This window comes from Myotis daubentonii, chromosome 1 (genome assembly GCF_963259705.1).
Source record: "Myotis daubentonii chromosome 1, mMyoDau2.1, whole genome shotgun sequence".
NCBI classification, from domain to species: Eukaryota; Metazoa; Chordata; class Mammalia; order Chiroptera; family Vespertilionidae; genus Myotis; species Myotis daubentonii.
In genome coordinates, this window is record NC_081840.1 from 77,248,327 (window position 1) to 77,261,874 (window position 13,548).

General features: G+C 40.4%; 2 gene segments (V, D, J or C); both read left to right on the plus strand.

The window, feature by feature from the left end:
* Nucleotides 1–7,634: 7,634 nt before the first annotated feature.
* Nucleotides 7,635–8,329, plus strand: LOC132228657 (T cell receptor alpha variable 24-like). The segment is given in 2 exon segments: nucleotides 7,635–7,742; nucleotides 7,911–8,329. Coding segments are annotated over 2 exon segments (474 nt in total).
* A 3,849-nt stretch (nucleotides 8,330–12,178) lies between these two features.
* LOC132240123 (T cell receptor alpha variable 25-like) lies at nucleotides 12,179–12,872 on the plus strand. The segment is given in 2 exon segments: nucleotides 12,179–12,299; nucleotides 12,570–12,872. Coding segments are annotated over 2 exon segments (342 nt in total).
* The last annotated feature ends 676 nt before the right edge of the window (nucleotides 12,873–13,548 follow it).

The window sequence follows — 13,548 nt, forward strand, 5'->3', positions numbered from 1 at the left end:
ATTGAAAACAACAACTGCGCCCTCCACCGCCAGCCCGCTCCTCGCACTCCGCACCTCAGAATTTGACTTCACCACTGCGCCTCCTCTGAGTGTCCGTATGCATTTCTCTTTCCTCCTAGTTGTAGGACTTCCACTCAGCCAGCGTTCCTGTGGTTCTGGGTGATGTCCCTTCCGTTTTTTGGTTTCACTTTTGAAGTAGTTGTTCAAAGCAGCAAACTCTGGCGTTAACCTATGCCGCCATCTTGGTTCTCCCGAGATACTAATGTTTATTGCATGTAACATTATTACATTTAAAATCATTTCTCCTTGAAATAAAAAAAAAAATGAAAAAAGTAATAACCTTCCCATTGCTGTAATCATGCAAGATAGGACTCAGGAGGACTGATTGGGTTTTAATCTTTTGCCCTCCCAGATGTGAGTGATTGACTTCAAAATGACAAATATAATAGATGGGAATGTTTTAGGTTGTAGAGTAATAGAATGTCTTGGAAATAGAGCTTTGCATTTTGCATGAACTGAGAGTTTTTTTGTTTGGTTTGTTTGTTTGTTTGTTTGTTTTTGCTGTTAAATGAAATTATGTTTATTTCTCTGTCCTGTATTGTACTATAGAAATATCCTGAAAAGTGGGAGAAAGAGCCAATCATGGGAGAAAATAAACCACTGTAGGGAACACTGCTTGTTAGAATATTTGACCCAATCTTTCAATATAACATTCAAATGCACTGAATCCCATTAACAGCAAGAAACATGATAGACCATGGATACTTAGGATAATAAATGAAATATGCTACATAAATTATAAAACACACCTGAGGAAAAAGTTGAAAACATCTTGTGGACAGACTCCACTGCAATCTCATTTCAGATTGTATATTTCATCCCCTCAGTATTTTATACATTGCATGCATCTGGTTGAGTGCCTAAGGTAGGAAGTTATTATGCTGAGTTATTTTCATGTTCTCATTTAATTTTTGTTGGAATTTTTCAAGGTTGATTTCATCCTCCTTTATGGAGGCAGTGTAGCAAAATGCTTGAGACCTGAGACTTGGGTTGGATTTCTTGATCTACCACTCATTAGTTGAGTGACCTCGGGTAAATTACTTAATAAATTTTATGCTTCAGTTTCTTCATCCCTACAAAGTGGGTATTGATAGTATCTACCACCCAGAGTTATTATAAAAAATAAATGAGGCCCTGGCTGGTTTTGCTCAGTGGATAGAGCGTCAGCCTGCGGACTGAGGGGTCCCGGGTTCGATTCCAGTCAAGGTCATGTAACTTGGTAGGGGGTGTGCAGGAGGCAGTTGATCAATGTTTCTCTTTCGTTGATGTTTCTAACTCTCTATTCCTCTCCCTTCCACTCTGTAAAAAATCAATAAAATATAAAAATAAATAAATGAAATGATAAATGCCAATGCTTAGCCCAGTATCCAACAGAAAGACAGTGGCTACTTACAGAAAAGAAAGTTGAATTTAAGAGAGTTAAATAACTTGTCTGGTAACACAGAGTAAGTGTTCAAGTGGAACCTTCCCTCCATATCCTATATAGAACAGATGTCTTTTCTCATCTCAAGAGTAACTATTTCAACACAATATTGAACTGTCTTTATAGTGCTTATCATTATTTTAAAATATCTTATTTTTTAAAAATTAATTTACTTAATTTTTTCTCCTCCCACCGCCTTTTCTATCCTCTTCATTACTGCACTGTTTCTGTTTGAAAAATACTTAGTACACAGGATGTTGAATGAATAGGCAAAATATAAAATTATTTTTAGAGACCTTGCAATGCAAACATTAACATAAAATATTAAGCTGGACTAGGTTTTATGTTATTTACTTAGGATTGTCAAGATTTTTACTCTGCAAATCATTTAAGGTCAGATTTAATTTATGCAGCATGCCTAGTGGTCAATTGGCTGGTCTCTATTTCAGGTAAAGTGGATGGCTATAGCTTGCTGGACTCTGCCCTACTAGTTGTAGGTATTGTTCCTTTATTGGAGGTATTCCCTTGTTGTTCTGGACACTTCTCCTTCAACATGTGGGTAAGTTTATCAGTGAATCAGTGTTTTCATTAGAAACAAGCTTTATAGAAAGTGGGCTTTCTGAATGGGCACTCATGCCCATTTCTATACTGACTCATCTGAATACTATGATCTGGAGAAAACAGAAGCTTGACTTGAAATAGTTTCTATTTGTCTAGCAGCCCCTCCCTAAGTCCTAGACTCTAGCTATCCCCTACACTTCTACTTTAGGAGACTTAATTAGGCACTTTGAGATTGTCTTTATTAAGCATAATCTCATCTCTTTTCTTGGGAAGGAAATCCAGAAGTTAACCATTGAGACACCTTCCAATCCTGTTCCATTTTTCAGAACATGATTTGCATGTGGAAGGAAATGTTCCCTAGTATTAGCACCAACCCCTTGCTGTTTTCTTTATTCATTTCAGTTGTTCACTGGGAAGAAGGTATTAAAGTTACTATAGACAGAGTTTGTCCATGGTGCTAGTAGAACCAAACACTAAACAATGAGAATTACAATGGAGAAAAATTGGCTATCCTATATAATAAAAGCCTAATATGCAAATAGACCAAGTGGCAGAGCTCAATGCAGGAGCTTACCCCTGGTGGTCAGTGCACTCATGGCTGGTGAGTGTAGCAGCAGTGGCAGGAGCAGCGAGGAGCAGAAAGCTGAGGAGCAGCGAGCTGAAAAAAAATAAAAGGGAACAACCTAAATATTCATGAGCTGGTGAATAGATAAACAAAATGGGGTATATTCATCAATTGGCAACTATTTGGCAATAAAAAAGAGTTAAATACTAATAAATGTTACAATATAGATGAATCTCAAAAACATTATGTTAAGAAAAGAAGCTAGACACAAGAGATCACATGTTGAATGATTCCATTTTTATGAAATATTCAGAAAATAAAACTATCCTATCTAATAATAGACAAACATGGTAATTAACCATACCTCTGCTATGCTTCCCGTTGACTAATCAGGGTGATATGCAAATTAACTGCCAACCAAGATGGCGGCCGGCAGCCAGGCAGCTGAAGCAAACATGAGGCTTGCTTGCTCTAGTGATGGAGGAAGCCAAGGTTCCCCGCCTGCTGCGGCTCAGCTCTGAGCTGCACTCTAAGCAACAATGTTGCAATTATAGAAGCTAAACAAACCCCCGATACCTGCTTTCAGACAGCCGGCCTCAGAGCTGGAGCCACAACAAAGTTTCAATTACAGAAGGTAAATAAATCCCAGAATTAAAAAAAGAAAAAAAGGAGAGACTGGGAGCTTCAGTTGCAGGCATGGCCCGCCTGAAAACAGCCCTCAGCCCCTCACCCAGGCAGGCCAGGCACCCAAGCAGGACCCCCACCCTGATCCGGGAAACCCTTCAGGGCAAACCAGCCGGCCCCCTCCCATGCACCAGGCCTATAGCCTATATAATAAAAGGGTTATATGCAAACTGACCCTAACAGCAAAAAGACTGGGAATGACTGGTCACTATGACACACACTGACCAGCAGGGGGCAGATGCTCAATGCAGGAGCTGCCCTCTGGTGGTCAGTGTGCTCCCACATCGGGGAGCTCTGCTCAGCCACAAGCCAGGCTGATGGCTGCCAGTACAGCAGTGGTGGTGGGAGCCTCTCCTGCCCCCTCAGCAGTGCTAAGGATATCTGACTGCAGCTTAGGTCTGCTCCCTGCTGACAAGTGGACATCCCCTGAGGGCTGCCAGGCTGCCAGAGGGATGTCTGATTGCCATCTTAGGCCCAATCCCCCAGGGAGCAGGCCTCAGCCAGCAGGTGGTCATCCCCCGAAGGGTCCCAGACTGAGAGAGGGCACAGCCTGGGCTGAGGGGCCTCCCCCACCCCCGAATGCACAAATGTTTGTGCACCGGGTCTCTAGTCTATAATAATAAAAGTGTAATATGCAAATTGACCAAATGGCTAAATAGCAAAATGGCCAAACAGCAGAACGACTGCCCAAACAACCATGATATGACATACACTGGCACCAGGCCAGCCAAGGCAGGTGCAATGCAACTGGTCAGGGGTCCCACCATCGCCACATAATTGTTCTGCAGAGGGAGGTTATTAAGAATAATAACCACAAAATAGACTCCCCTTCCCTTTTTCGGAACATATCTTCTTTAAGATTAAAACACTTAGTGAGTATTGCAAATGTAGTGACATGGCAGATTCCAAACATCATAGACTCCAGAGCCAGATAGATATATATTCTAATTCTTACTATGCAACCTACTAGATAATTGACTTTGAATTAATCACTTAACCTCTTTGAGCTTTAATTTTCTTATTGTAAATTGCATTATTTTGTATAAGAATAATGTACATAAAGCAAAAGATTGTTTAGTACATAGCTAAGCTAAGGAGCAGCAAGCCAGTGGTAAGATTAAGGGGTCCCAGGCTATGAGAGAGCACAGGCTGAGTTGAGGGACCCCTTCCTCCCAGTGCACAAATTTCGTGCATAGAGCCTCTAGTTTTATTACAAACTAGAAGCCCAATGCACGAAATTCGTGCAAGAATAGGCCTTCCTTCCCCCAGCTGCCGGCACCTGCTTTCCTCTGGCACCCAGGACCCATGCTTCCCTCCAGCTGCTGGCAGGCACCTAGAACCTGGCTTTCCTCGCAGCCCTGGCTTTGTCTGAAGGTCATCCGGAAGGATGTCCGGTCTAATTAGCATATGCTTTTATTATTATAGATGGTGACACCCAGGAGAACAGGTAGTTAAAGCTCAAAAGCCTGACTATCCGATCCAGAGTGAGGTGAATTCTTAAGGTTACAGGGGGAACAGGTATGCAGAAGTACTGATTGGACAGGCTTTAATTGGAGGACCTTGGAGAATGGTCATTTATGGGGAGGGGTGTCAACACAGGACTTTCCTGGTCATTGAACCCTCTGCTTCTGAAAAGGTTCCAGTGTTCAAGTTATGGTTATGTCCTAGTCCTTTTGTTGGGGGATAGGGCATAGGACTTTGGTTCCAGGTGCAGTTGGAAGTCATACCGCTCCCCTCTGTGCATGCCTTGGTTGCATGACTTGTGGTTTTGGTCTGTTGTCTCTGAAAAGAAATTCATATCTTGCTAAACAGGATAGGACCATTTTGAGCTGGTTCTACAGTTACAAAATCAATTCATACTATCAATTTCCCAGAAGTTAGATTTATATACTGAACAATCTTAATTAATGCTAGCTTGTACTATTAAACTTTCCTTGGACATATCTTATTTATCTGACTATATTTTGGGCTCACAGAGAATAGAGAATTTTTTTAAAATAATTTTCAGAGCCCCTAGGAAATTCTAAAGACAGAAATCACTGTTCAAACAAACTACATTATCCCTGGACTATGATGCAGGTAAGATAAACCATAATTCTTATTTACTTTAAAACAATTTTATTGAGTTACATTTTATATTCCATAAAATTCATCCATTTTGAATTTACAGTTCAATGATTTTTAGTAAATTAACTGAGTTATGAAACCATTACCATAATCCAGTTTTAACATTTTTATCACCCCAAAAAGATCCTTCATTCACAGTTACAGTTAATCCTTATTTCCACCCCCAACCCCAGGAAACCACTGATCTACTTTATATATTTACTAGAGACCCAGTGCACAACATTCATGCACTCAGGGTGGGGGTCTCCCTCAACCCAGCCTGCTCCCTCTTGCAGTCCAGGAGCCCCACAATTGATTGCCCCGTAGAAGGAGGCCCCGCCCACCAGCCACAGCACGGCCAGCCGGGTAGCCTGCGCCTCCCTCTTTGGGAAGATCAATCGCAGAGCCCCACTATCAATTGCTCCTCTGGCTGGTGGCCTGGGCCTCCCTCTGTGGGGCAATTGTGTGGCAATGGCAGGGCCCCTGACCAATAACATTGCACCTGCCTTGGCTTGGCTGGCCTGACGCCAGTGTGTGTCATAGCATGGTTGTCCACATGGTCGTTCTGCTGCTTGGCCATTTTGCTGTTTGGCCATTTGGTTGACTTGCATATTATGCTTTTATTATTATAGATAGTTTTATTTTCTGAATATTTCATAAAAATGGAATCATTCAATATGTGATCTCTTGTGTCTAGCTTCTTTTCTTAACATAATGTTTTTGAGATTCATCTATATTGTAACATTTATTAGTATTTAACTCTTTTTTATTGCCAAATAGTTGCCCATTGATGAATATGCCCCATTTTGTTTATCTATTCACCAGTTCATGAATATTCAGGTTATTCCCCCCCCCCTTTTTTTGGCTATTAAGAAGAATAACCACAAAATGGACTCCCCCTCCTTGTTTCAGAACATACCTTCTTTAAGATTAAGACATTTAGTGAGCATCACAAATGTAGTGACATGGCAGATTCCAAACATCATTGACTCCAGAGCCAGATAGATATATATTCTATTTCTTACTATGCCACCTACTAGATAATTGACTTCAAATTAATTGCTTAATCTCTTCAAGCTTTAATTTTTCTATTGTTAATTGCATTATTTTGTATAAGAATAATGTACATAAAGCAAAAGATTGTTTAGTACATAGTATATGTGCACATTTATAATCTGAAGGGATTTAAAATTTAAAAAAAACTTTTTGCAAATTCACATTAAAGATTTCTAATCAAAGGGCTTTTCCTTCCAGATTGCCATTCCACCTGCAACTCTCTCTCAACTTAATAGCATTTCATGATTGGGCAGCCCACTTATGAAAAATGATCAATTCTCTTTGTGTTGTGAACTCATGGGAGATTTCTTCAATGTTTATGAAGTTGGCCTCAAGAAAGTCAGTGTTGCACTGTGGAAAACAGTATGGAGTTTCCTCAAAAAATTAAAAATGGAACTGCCATTTGACCCAGTGATTCCATTTCTAGGAATATATCCTAAGAAACCAGAAACACCAGTCAGAAATAATATGTGCACCCCTATGATTATAGCAATGCAATTTATAATGGCTAAGATTTGGAAACAGCCAAAGTGCCCATCAGCAGATGAGTGGATAAAAAACTGTGGTACATTTCACAATGGGAATACTATGCAGTTATAAAAAAGAAGGAACTCTTACCATTTGCAACAGCATGGATGGAACTGGAGAGCATTATGCTAAGTGAAATAAGCCAGTTGGAGAAAGATAAATATCATATGACCTTACTCATATATAGAATCTAATGAAGAAAATGAACTGATGAACAAAATAGATCCAGAGACATAAAAGCATGGAACACACTGATGAATTTCAGAGGGAAGGTGGGGGTAAAGGGGTGGGTGGGGAGTGATAAACGGGGGAACTTAACTGCATATATGCACAACCCATGGATACAGACAATAGTGTGGTGAAGGCCTGGGGGGGGTGGGTGTGGGGTGGAGAGGGTCAATGGGAGAAAAAGGAGGACATCTGTAATACTTTAAACAATAAAGATAAATTTAAAAAAGTAAAACCTTGATATTTGGTTTGAAAAATGTTAAAAAAGCAAAGAAAGCAGTGTTTGATCCTTCCTTTTGAACCACAGGAAGCTGAATCTAGGGGGCAGAATTGGTTGGTGTGTTTCTGGTACATTTACAAGAGCTTGTCTCTGATTGGTTCAGCAAACAAATGCAGAATTCTGCTTTCTGAGGCAGAATGTCTCACAGATCTAGGCTGCAGGACGTTACTTTGCTGAGGATACTTGGGCAGAATACATGGAGAATAATCTTTTGCCAGCCTTGTTGTTAATCCTATGGCTTCATCTTGCCCGTAAGTCCTTGGGTTACTGAAGACATTCCTAACCATCTGGGGTGGTGAAGGGGAGGGAGGCTGATGCAGTCAGACACCTCTAGGTTTTATTTGAGATTATGTGAAGAAAATAAAAACTCTGTAGAAAGACCAGTTTCTATGTCTCACCTTGTCTTTCTTTCTGAACAGGAGTGAGCAGCGAACTGAATGTGGAACAGAGTCCTCCGTCACTGCATGTTCAGGAAGGAAAGAGCACCGACTTCACCTGCCGCTTCCCTACCAGCTCTTTCTATGCTTTACACTGGTACAGGTGGGAGCCTGCAAAAAGCCCCACGGTCCTGTTTGTAATTAGTTTAAATGGGGATGTAAAGAAGGAAGGTCGAGTTACAGCTGCTCTTAATACTACAAAGGGTTACAGCTACTTGTACATCAAAGGATCCCAGCCCGAAGACTCAGCCACATACCTCTGTGCATTTGGCACAGTGCTTTCAAGGCACCTGCATCCCATACTCAAACCCGGGTCTGGTGCTACTCTGGTACCAATGTTGATGAAGAGCCATGCGTGGGATGAAAAAGGCAAATTCAGTGAATTACAGTGTTTTCAATAATCAGGGGAAATGCAAGCATAGGTAAAGAAACATTCTAGTCATTGTAGTTCCTTCAACTAATTGGACTGTTACTAAACACTATTAACCTCGACCCCACTTCCCCACCCCCAATATATTAGCTATACCATTGAGACGAATCCTTTGCCTTCACATTTGGCGTGGTTCCAAATGAATTAAATGGTTTATCAACCTATCTAAAACAATCTGGTTAAACTAGTGTGATATCTACCCCACATTGCTGCTACTTCCTAAAAGCTAGTCCTTCTATTATATTTCCTAACATGCAGAAATGGAACTCTCTTATCAAACACCGGACATGGAAACCTACATGTTTCATACCAGAATAGGCAATGCTGCCTCATTTAACTCATTGGGGATTTTAGTTTAGGTTATTTCAACCTTCTCCCTACATGAGTATCTGTATTTCATTTCTTCTTACATGTGGTTATTTACATTTTTAAAAAATCACCTGTGATACTGAAAAAAGCATTGGTAGGGGAAGTTCAACACTAAACTTGACTTGTTCTCCAGTTTGTACTGTGATTGTGCTACTGAATAGGTAACTGAACTCTATGGCTTTTCTTTGTTTGTAATTTCCAGGTATAGGAGGCAGGTCAAGTATCTGGTGCTGTGCTCATTTTGTAGGTTTCCAAACCATCTATGAGTATAACACCCCACTGGTACTAAGGCTTCTAATTCTGGAGCCTTCCTGGGTTTTATCAACATGATTTAACTACCTTCTGGGCCTCTACATCTAATAGCTTGAGTTTCAGCTTCCCCTGACACCTACATTAATAGCTACTTAGCCATCTCATGTCATCTCTCTCTCTTTCTCTTTCTCTCTCTCTCCTTAGAAATCTTTCCAGTCATCACATGTTTAGGAAAAAAATAATGCATATTTTGAAAAACAAATTGTAGGGCCCCTCATTTAAGAGACATACACATGGAAATTTTTTTCATTAAAAATTCATTCACAAGGTGATATTGAATCTGTTTGATTGTCAGACTGGGAATAATTGGATTTATGTTACTTGAATGTGTGTAGAATTGGAAGAGCATAGAACAGGCTCGAGTAAGAAGAACCTATGGCTCACTGCACACCAGTGTTGGTGAAGTGAAACAAAACAAAAGAAGAGCCATCACTGTTCCTGCTGCTGATTAACTTCCCAAACCAGTCCCCATCATTCTTGGAATAAAGGTCAATAGAAGAATTTCTAATTAGGTTTGATTGAGCAATTGAATCGATACCCCTCCCCCAGAAACTGACCTTTAGGCCATTTCACTATGGACATTCTCTTTTGCTGAGACCACACTTTACTTGCTGAAACCACATTCCATTATCTCTCCCTTCCAGACTTGCACAGAGAATTCTGCATCCATAAAAAGCCCTCACCATTTTGGTCTCATGCGTTCTTCCTTCGGCAACCTAACACTAATATTTTCAATAAAGATCTTATTACTGGCTAACCAAATAGATAGAAACAAAAGGCACAGAAAAAAAAAAGCAAGGAGAGAGTTTGACTAACTTGTGCATTGCTGAAACACAATACTTCACAGCCCTTTTCACGTCATAGTGTAACCAAAACCCAAGTTTGTGTGCCCGACTCTTCGAAAGGCAAAACTCAAAACATCAGAGTTTGGAGTAAGAAAGGGTTTATTGATGGAGAAGGCATCAACTGAGAAGATAGGAGACCAAATGGTGGCTCAAATCCATCTTGCTGGTTTTTAAGGAATAGAGAGAACAGGTATTTGGAAGTTCTGATGTGGCAAGTTTTAATTGGAGGACCTTGGAAATCGGCCATTTATGGTTAAGGGATGTCAATGCCATATCTTCCTGAACAATGGACCCTCTGCTTCTGAAAGGGTTCCAGTGTTTAAGTCCCAGTTGTGTCCTGGTGCTTTGGTTCTGTGTGTGAGTGAGTGGTGGATGAGACTGGTTCCAGGCATAGCCAGAGGTCAAATTTCTCTCCTATGCACATGAATTGGCTGCATGACTTGCGGTTTTGGTCTGTTGTTTCTGAAAAACAACTCAATATCTTGTCAAACAGGATAGGACTATTTTGAGCTCGTTCTGCAGTTACTATAGAACATACAAAATTGATTACATTTATACAACACTTCCATACAGAATGCCACTTGAAACTGGCCCACAACTCCATCTTCCTTGGGCCCTTGCTTGCCTTAGAATGTGAGGGATAAAGCTCTTCCCGCACATGTAATCAATTATTGGATAGAGTGGCATATAATTTGGAAAATCTACTATTACAAACATGGGAAAAATGTAAATCTGGAGTATAGAATCCTTACAAAAAATATCTATACCTTTATAAAGTCATTCATAACCAAGAACATATAGACTGAAATTCTCAGTTTCTTTTGGTTCTCATGTTGATCTGAAATTTAAAATAATTTGTTATTTTTTTATTATTTATAGAACTGTAGGCATGCCTTGTAAATAGCCCCTTATTTATTTTTTTAGAGTTTAGTCAGATGGAATGAGAAAATGAGCAAAAGATAAAAATCACAGTAAAAAAGAAAAACTTACATCTTCCTGTTCATAGTAGGGCCCCAACATGAGTAATCAACCACCTGCTGTCATGGGGGCCCATGGTTCTCATTGCATCTAAAGATTGCCACCATGTCTTCTGTGACAGAGCAGGAGTTTAAGACCACGTTTCAAAAGAAATATATACTTATTGATTTCAGAGGGAAGGGAGCGAGAGAGAGAGAGAGAGATGGAAACATCATTGATGAGAGCATCATTGATCAGCTGCCCCTACTGGGGATTGAGCCCACAATCCGGAAATGTGCCCTGACACAGAATTGAACCATGACCTCCTGGTTCCGAGGTCAATGCTCAAACTTGGGCCAGCACAGTTCTTAAGGATAATAGAGTTCATGCCCTTAAGGTACCCATGTTGTCACTTATAATCCAGGGTGACAAGTGAGACTGGAATTCTGTGGAGCCCTAGAAAGCTACTCTACCCAAGAATTTTGGTTTAAGAAAGCCTTCCTACAGAAATTCATATCTGATAGGTAAGATTTTTGTTTTCAAATTATATTGATGTTTGTGAAAAAAATCCCTGGTATGTGGAAAAGTAAGAGTTGGACAGTAAAAATGAGCTCTAAATTAGATAATTTACAACCAGGGTAATTTGTATGACAAGAAAAATAGGTACTCTTTATCTTCCATTTTGAGATCATGGGTGGTCTAGCAATAAATGAGGAGTCTTTTCCACATTTTAAAAAATGTCTGTGACCTAGTATGTTCCATTAATAGATACATGAACACACATTACATGATTCTGGATGAAACTGGAAATGACAAGTGAAACTTTTAATTTTTTTTTCTGATGTTTAAATCACAGAATCCACTAGTTTGGTGTTTTGTTTGTTTTTTTGTTTGTGTGTGTGTGTGTGCGCGTGTGTGTGTGTTTGTTTTTTGTGTTTTTGAAAGAGAGAGATGGGGATCAAACCTACAACCTAGGGATGTGCCCTGACAGGAAATAACCTGCAACCTTTTGGTGTATGGAACAATGCTCCAACCAACTGACTCCACCTGACCAGGACTCAGAATCAACTTTTAAAAGGCAAATTATACTCCCCTTAAATCTTGATAAACATATCCCTTCAATCAGAAAGCAGTGTAGAAGGAATGGGTTATAAATTGGCCATTTCTTAGTACAGTCACAGGGGGGCAGCATATGCAAACATTGACCCCAGTCTGAAGGTGAGTGAGTAAAACAGTGCTAAGTCTGATTGGCTGTCTCAAATTACAGTCACTTCCCCCCCCCCCCCCCTTTCTTTCCAAAAAGCACTGATAGACCACATTTCTTTGAGTCTGGAAGCAGCTAGTAGTTCAAGGGAAACCCACGTAGGAGTAGCCAGATTTGGCAATTCTTTCTGAAGAGGAAGAAAAGGAAGATGCTACTCATAGTACCAGTGTTGATCTTATGGATGCACATATCACGTGAGTTTGAGATTTCTCTGATTGCTTCTAGAGAATTCAACATTGTGGAAGAGTACCTGCATGCATTTGCAGGAATGAGATTTTCTGATTGAAAGCAAAAAGTTTGTAAAACAAAACAAAAACACAAAAACGAAGGAAGATAGAAGGGGTTGGGGAGGGAAAAAAGAATAAGAAAAATAGAGAAGGATGAGAGATACCATTGTAGCTCAGAGAATAGAGATCTGACCAGACTTTCTCTGAAGCCTTCTATTGTTTTTTTTTTCTGAACAGAAGTGAATGGACAACAGATAAAGCAAATTCCTCAATTCCTGCTCCTACAAGAAGGAGAGAACTTCACCACGTACTGCAATTTCTCAAGCACTTTGAACAACTTACAGTGGTATAAGCAAAGCCCTGGAGGGAATCCTGTTTTCTTGGTAATGTTAGTCAGAGGTGGAGAAGTAAAGAAGCAGGAAAGACTGACAGCTCAGTTTGGAGAGACTAGAAAGGACAGCTCCCTGCACATCACAGCCACCCAGACTGCAGATGTCGGAACCTATTTCTGTGCGGAGGCACAGAGCTCTTGAAGCACCTGCTGCCTGTCCCCAAACCTTGCTGTGGGAGTCGAGGAGCAGCTGCTCCCTATTTCGCTTTAGAGCAGAAGTCGAAGCAAGCTGAAGCCACAATGTCTATGAAGAAATGAAAATCTTAATTTAAAAAACTCTCCAGGCTCAAATAGTTTTTATTGGAGAATTCTACAAATATTTGAAGAGTTCACTTGAATTCTACACAATTGCTTCCAGAAAAATAGAAAAAAGAAAATAATTTCTGACTCAGTTTATGAAGTTAGTATTACCTTGATACCAAAATCAGACAAAGACCATACAAAAAGTGTGTGTGTGGGGGGGGGGGGGGGGGGGCAGGGAGGGGGAGGGGAGGAAAGCCAAAAAAAACTACAGAGAAATTTCCATCATGAATAGGGACACAAATACCTAACAAAATATTAACAAGTAGAATTCATTAATACAGGAGTGGACAAAAGTAGGTTTATAGTTGTGAGTATGAGAAACACAAAGTTTATTATTGTATTATTAAATACTAGAGGCCGGGTGCATGAAATTCATACACTTGTGGTGGTGGTGGGGGAGGTCCCTCACCTGGCCTGCACCCTCTCACAGTCCAGGAGCCCTGGGGGGATGTCCGACTGACGGCTTAGTGGGCCTAAGCTAGCAGTCGGACATCCTTAGTATTGCCACAGAGTCAGGAGAGG